This window comes from Dreissena polymorpha, chromosome 1, assembly GCF_020536995.1.
Source record: "Dreissena polymorpha isolate Duluth1 chromosome 1, UMN_Dpol_1.0, whole genome shotgun sequence".
NCBI classification, from domain to species: domain Eukaryota; kingdom Metazoa; phylum Mollusca; class Bivalvia; order Myida; family Dreissenidae; genus Dreissena; species Dreissena polymorpha.
Window position 1 is genome coordinate 18,543,220 of NC_068355.1, and position 7,110 is coordinate 18,550,329.

Here is a 7,110-nt window from a genome sequence, read left to right on the forward strand (position 1 = left end):
GTATGAAACATGGAGAACATGCCAGTAACGATTATGAGCACCTCAAAATTATAAGTGACAAGGTAGCAACAGTTGGCTGTTCTAAATTTCTACATTGTATCTTCTAGTTAAGTGTTAAGTGTTTTGGGAGGTAATGCCAAGGGCATACATACTAGATTGATGTTTAGGGTCCTTGGTATATACAAATCTTTGTTTGCTGCACAATTTGTTTATAGTTTCATGCATTACAGCAATCTTCACCAATATATGTTATCTTCAGGTATAAATAATCATTGAAGTATAAGTCAATTTATGGTTTAGATTAATTACTTTTACAAAATATTGAAGTTATTTAGTTACAAGGACTGTTTTGTTACTTTTATGAACAGTTGGTAATCGAACCATATATACTTATACCAGATTTGTGCACAATAAGGTGATTTCATCTGCACTACACAGTCTGCAAATTAGCACCATTTTACAAACAGAGCTTTTGTGGGCTTTTCAAACATTACCTCATGTGAGCTTTTGAGCTGACAATATACTGTTTTAAATCATAACAAAATTTCAATTAAACGTAATTCTTTGTAAAGTTTTCCTAAGCAAGGCAATCATGCTATTGAACAGAATTGCAGTTTACCTATATATTTTTAGCTCGGCTGTTTCCGGAGAAAACCCGAGGTATTGTCAAGGCCAGCTAGTCGTTCGCCATCCGGCGTCTGCCGTCCACGTCGTTAAAAAACCTTATCACTGGCTCTAAAATCAACGTGCTTCCACCTCCAACTTTGAAACTTCATATGAAGCTGCACATTGATGAGTTCTACACGCCACACACATTTTTGGGTCACTAGGTTAAATGTCAAGGTCCCTGTGACCTCTTACATAAAATTTTAACATAGGCTCTAAAATCAAAGTGCTTTCCTATGTAGCTGCACCTTGATGATGTTTACAATCTACACCCATTTTTGAGTCACTATGTCAAAGGTCAAGGTCTCTCAGATGAGTTCTTTTTGCCACTTACCTTTCTTCCTTTTCTTCTGCCAAGCTTTCATTTATTCAAAACTGCACCCATAGCAGAGCGTTGGCACCCGCTATGCGATGCTCTTGTTCAAAATGTCAGATAGCTTAATTAGTAAAGCAACTCAGGTCGGTATCATTAGATGGCTCATGGGTGGTTTCGGGTTCGAATCCCGACCTGACGTTCGTAGGTAAACTTTTGGTTGCAAGGCAATAGTATTTACGAACTCCATGTTTTTCTGCTAGGAATTGCCTTTAATGATTTAATTCAAATATTATCGGTATCAAAGTTTTTTGTTATTTTCTTCTATTATAAAATATTATTCGAGCTCTCTTTGACTAAACGTGTTTTGTGTATTTAGCTAATACATGTTATTATATGTTTACCACAAGTGAACTTCTATTTTTTGGTACAGTTCGTTGCAGTATCCTGTGAATTCATTAGGTGAAGTGGATATCAAGTTTAGACCTATAGTTGTGATTTTAAAATCACACTTGCATGAATATATTTGAAACTTAAAACGTTTTAGTCTGTACGCTATTAAACAAGATCAGGGCACTCATGTGTAAAACGCTTGCTTTGTTTTGTACATTGGTCCAGATGGAAAAGAAAAAAAACACATTGCTTGTGATTTACTGTCTTAAATATGTGCATGATTGCGATGTTCATTCAATTTAATGAATAATATGCACGATGTTGCATTTCGCGATATAACTCCGTTGTAAGAAAAATAAACAATAATGGATGTCACGTTCTCTTCAGTGGGTTATGACCTAAAGTATATAGTTAAACAATGTATTGATGTGTTCATTTTATCGGCTTTACTCTTGAAGTTTTACACGAATACTCTAAGATATATAATTGTTTTATATCATATACATTTCATGGTAATACATGACTTTTAATGCAAAAATGTTTTCAGTTGAACGCGAAGGATTTAATTAGCAACATGCACTATTATATCAGCTTAGTTGTGCAAATATTGATGTTAGGATCTATTCGATCAGAGTTGCTCCAGGTTAACTTCTGCATCGTATTATATTTTGAGTAGTCATGCTGTCCGCTTTTGACTCCGCGAAACCAGCGAGATTGTATAGCATTCGCGTAGTATGGTCGGGAGCTACACTGGCCGCATACGGCACATACTCATCACAATTTGTCATGTAACGTAATGAATGTTGCTGTACACTATTTAATTTCAATATTTAAGTTTGACATCTGTTTTTTATAGAATTCTGTTGCTTGATTTGTAATCTTCAAATAATTGGTGTAAAAGTCATACGTTTCACTTTTTTGTAACAAAATATCTTTCATTAGGACGTTCCGAACCCTATGTTATATTTTGCCGCATATTATATATATAAGTTAGATATCATAAAAGCGACCATTTCTTTATTCAAAACAAGTATACAGGCCCTAAGTGATATTTTTAAACGATAAAGCATTGATAAAATAGAAAACCTTAATAAAAGTTAATAAATTGAACCAAAATATAAAAGAAATTAGAGGTTTATACAATTTCAAATATTTTTTTCTTATTTAACCGACAACTCATTCATGAACAACCGATATCTATACATTAGTAAAAATATACACTGTTTATGCAGATTCATTCATACGATATATTACCACAATTTTTGGTTGTACTGCAAACACGATTTGACTAGTCGGTATCAATGGAACGCGCGTCTGTCTTCTGTTGTCTATTGATATATTAGCTGTTTTATTGAAATGCTGTGGGCTTCAATCATATTATATATATATATATATATATATATATATATATATATATATATATATATATATATATATTATATAATTAATAGTTCGTCCTTCGGTGTCGAAGATTACCATGAGTTCAACTGTTTGTGTTTCTGTGGTTGGTGTTGTGGGTGCGAAGGTGACCGATTAATCCAATCCTGGCATGGAACGCCCTTCCACATTTCGGGCAGGATGGTCCAGTTGGGGGTGCATCAGACGCTTCACTCTCTTTCGCGTTGCTCTCTTATGCTCGGATAAGGCAGACACGATGCTGCTCGTGTTTTTTGGCTCCGACCTTTAAACTCGATCTGCAGGCACTACGATTCTGGGCGAGCTTCTTCCATGAGTCGGGTTCAATGCCAAACAGCTTGGTGGATACTTTCAGCGAGTCTTTGAACCGCTTCTTTTGACCACCTCTAGAGCGTGAGCCATTAACTAGTTCACCATAGAACAACTGTTTCGGGATGCGTGTGTCGTCCATCCTACAAACGTGACCAGCCCAGCGAAGTTGACTTGACCGCAGTAGGGTGTCGATACAGTATATGTTTGCACGGCTCAGGGCCTCAGTATCCGGGATCTTGTCTTTCCATCTGATGCCTAGTATTTTTCGAAGGCATACTGTGTGAAAGTGGTTCAGCTTTTTGGTATGTCTCTGTTACACCGTCCAGGTCTCGCTGGCATACAGTAGTGCTGTAAGTACAACTGCTCTGTACACATTGAGCTTTGTCGCTGATGTGATACCTCGGCGGTTCCATACAATTTTGTTTAGGCGACCAAAAGGCAGAGCTTACTTTAGCTAGGCGGGAGTTGACTTCGTTATCACTGTGGACGTTTCTGGATAGGGTGCTACCAAGATATGTAAACTTCTCCACAGGATTGAGACGCTGAGATTTGATTGAGATGTTTGGCTCGATGTAAGGGTTATTTGGTGCTGGTTGGAACATGACCTCAGTCTTTGCATGTCAGCTTCTGTTGAAGCATTAAGGGCACAATCATCTGCAAAGAGAAGGTCTCTTAGCCTTTTGAAGTGGACCTTGGTCTTGGCTTTCAAACGCTGCAGGTTGAAGACTCCGCCGTCTGTGCGGTACCTGATGTCAATGCCTTGGTCACTTTCAGAGAAGGCATCTGCGAGCATGGCAGTGAACACCATACGGAAGAGTGTCGGGGCTAAAACGCATCCTTGCTTGACGCCATTTGTAACATTAACCATCATCGACAACATGGGCCTGCATACCATCATGAAATTGGCGTACCATCGTGATGAATCTTGATGGACAGCCGAATTTCTCAATGATTTTCCATAAACCAGTCCTGTTCACAGTATCAAACGCTTTGGTGAGGTCTACAAATGTTGTGTAGAGGCTGACATTCTGTTCTTGGTATTTCTCTTGCAGTTGTTTAGCAGCAAAAATCATGTCCATTGGACCACGACCGGAGCGAAATCCGCACTGACTTTCAGGAAGGAGGCCGTTTTCAAGGTGGATTAGGAGTCTGTTTAATAGTATGCGTGCAAGGATCTTTCCTGCGATGGATAATAGAGAAATCCCTCGGTGGTTGTCGCACGACTGTATGTTGCCTTTACGCTTGTAGAGGTGAACTATTGACGCATCCTTTAGGTCTTGTGGTAGCGTTTCCTTTTCCCACATTGACTGAAAAAGTTCTGTCAGTTTCTGGATCGTCAGTTGGCCTGCGACTTTGTAGATCTCAGCTGGAATTGCGTCTGCGCCAGGCGCTTTGCCAGTTGTCATTTGCTTAATAGCCTTTTCTGTCTCTGTAGCGGTAGGAGAATTTTCGAGTGTATTGTCAATTTAGGCCTGAGGTAAGCGATTTATTGCTTCGTCACTGATTGTGGATGGCATGTTTAAAACCGACTCAAAGTGCTCAGCCCACCTATCAAGAATGCCAGACTTGTCTGTGATAAGTTTGGTTCCATCTTCAGATAGCAGCGGTGATGTACCAGCAGGCTGAGGACCATACAGTGTTCTGACAGCTTGGTAGAAACGTTTGGAGTTGTGAGAGTCAGCATAGTCCTGGATTTCATCGGCTTTTTGTTTGAGCCATTTGTCTTTCATGTGCCTTAGCTCAACCTGAACCTTTTGCTTTGCCTGGTGTAGAGCAGCTGCGTTGGCTTGGGTTTTATTTGAGAGGTTCAGCTTTAAGAGCATATTCTTTTTTTCAAGCAGTTTGTCGATAGCCTCGTTGTTTTCATCAAACCAATCCTTGTGAGAGTGCGTTTTAGGACCAAGTAAGGTACAGCATGTCGAGTGTACAGTGTTCTTGAAGTCCGCCCAGTCTTGTTCAATGTTGCCAGAATTTAAAGGCATTGACTTAAGTTTATCATCCAACTCACTTGCTACCTGCTTTTTGACGTCAGCATTGTTTAGCTTCTCAATATTCAGACGTTTTGGAGGTTTCTTCCCCTGTGGGCGCCTAGGAGGTTGAATATGAAAGTTGAGTCTACTTATTATGAGGCGGTGGTCCGTCCAGCAATCTGCTCCACACATTGACTTTGTCACTCGCACATCATTCCTGTCGGCAGACCTGACAATGACATAGTCGATAAGATGCCAGTGTTTTGAGGGCGGGTGCATCCAAGAGATTTTGTTTCGGTTTGGCAGCTGGAAGAGTGTGTTTGTTACACTAAGGTTATGCTGGGCACACAATCTGAGCAAGAGTAGACCATTGCTGTTGCAAGATCCAACACCGTGTTTGCCAATGACTCCTTCCCACGTGTCTACATCTGACCAGACACGGGCATTGAAGTCGCCAAGAACCACTTGTTTGTCTGGTTTGGGTGCGGAGTCAATAATTTTATCAAGCTCTTCATTAAACTTGTCCTTGATGTCATCAGGGTTTGTCATGGTAGGAGCATAGCAGCTAACAATGGTTGCGTTTCTTTTTCCTTTCAGTTGAAGAGTGAGCGTCATAAGGCGATCATTGACTCCCTTTGGTAGGCTAGTTAATTTTCCTATAAGGTCATTTTTGATAGCAAAGCCAACCCCAGCCTCACGGCGTTCATCCTTCCCACGACCACTCCAGAAGAAAGTGTATCCAGCGTTTGGCTCTCTCAACTGTCCCTCTTCCGCAAAGCGTGTGTTTTTTTAATTATAGCATGCGAGTTTATGTCCTTTAAATTTTTTTCGATGGAAGTTGGCATAAGTTTAACTCGGAGCATTTGGTTCTTGTCTCGTGACGGATGCTTTCTTTGTATGACGTAACATCAGATCTTTGCTACGAAGACGGAAGACAGACAAGGACGTCCATAGGTACCGGTGTAAAGTTCGTCGTTTTGAAGTATATTTAAGTCAACATCATTGGATTAATGGAACCGTTGCTAGATAGTTTGTGTATGGTATTCAACATTTCTCCTTCTTATTCAGGTTATGGTTAAAAAAGAACATGTACAATTCTGACATGAATATCGTATTCCTTGCTATATTTACAATTTACTGATTTACACATATGAGCTGCATTTCTGCTTCTTATTACGCAGATCTAAACGCGATACAAAAACTTCAGAAGCTAGCATTTACGTACCATTCTACGAACAATTAAATTGTATTATACACAGTCATGGTCTTTAAGAAACTAAAATTGTCGTTTCGAAGTATGCCGTTATAGCGGGAATATACGATTCGATTTAAATGATAGCGTTGTATTTTCTAAATCTCAAACCCACAAAAGAATATGAACGAATCGAGATAAAGAAAACAAATTCGATGTCGAGTGATGGTATCATAAATGAAATATGTTTTATATTGATGGAACTCAAAACGACCGAGTTACTTTCATCACGTATTTGGTGCAGAACTTCATATTATGTCTATGTTTCATATGAACATGTCTGCACTGAAACGTTTGAATTTCACACTGGTGACAGTAATTTCCACCATTTGCCATGGTTTTGCTGCATGACTGAGTTTTCCATTCTTCAAAATATATTTTCAATGTATTAAACTTAAATGTGTTTTTTCCACTCACATGTTGATAGTTCAAAATACATACTCTTGGTTACAATAACAAACGCTAGAAAGAGCATTCGTATTTCATTGTCAACAAGTTGCTAGTACGTGTATTGTGTTATACGTTGACGTTACAACGTCGTGTAAAATCGCGGTATCGAAACCGCCAGAAGACACGCTCTTTAAAGGTTTGGTATGGCGTAGTCATCTTTGGAGATCTCGGCTTGAATAATGTTGTGTTTTACCTATTGTGCTGTAATGTATAGGAAATCGGTTATTTTTCTCACATTTAAGACTAGCGCATGATAGTAATACTGTATCCCGATGTAACGGATTGTCACTATTTCTCTTTTTTATCAATTATGTCAAAGTTAGCGTCGTGATATTCAT

At 39.1% G+C, this 7,110-nt stretch overlaps 1 protein-coding gene across 1 annotated transcript; it reads right to left on the reverse strand.

Moving 5' to 3' along the window:
* Positions 1-4,566: 4,566 nt before the first annotated feature.
* LOC127833675 (craniofacial development protein 2-like) lies at positions 4,567-5,685 on the reverse strand. The gene has a single exon (XM_052359430.1). It carries the CDS (start codon positions 5,683-5,685, stop codon positions 4,567-4,569), a length of 1,119 nt encoding a protein of 372 aa, XP_052215390.1.
* Between the last annotated feature and the right edge of the window lie 1,425 nt (positions 5,686-7,110).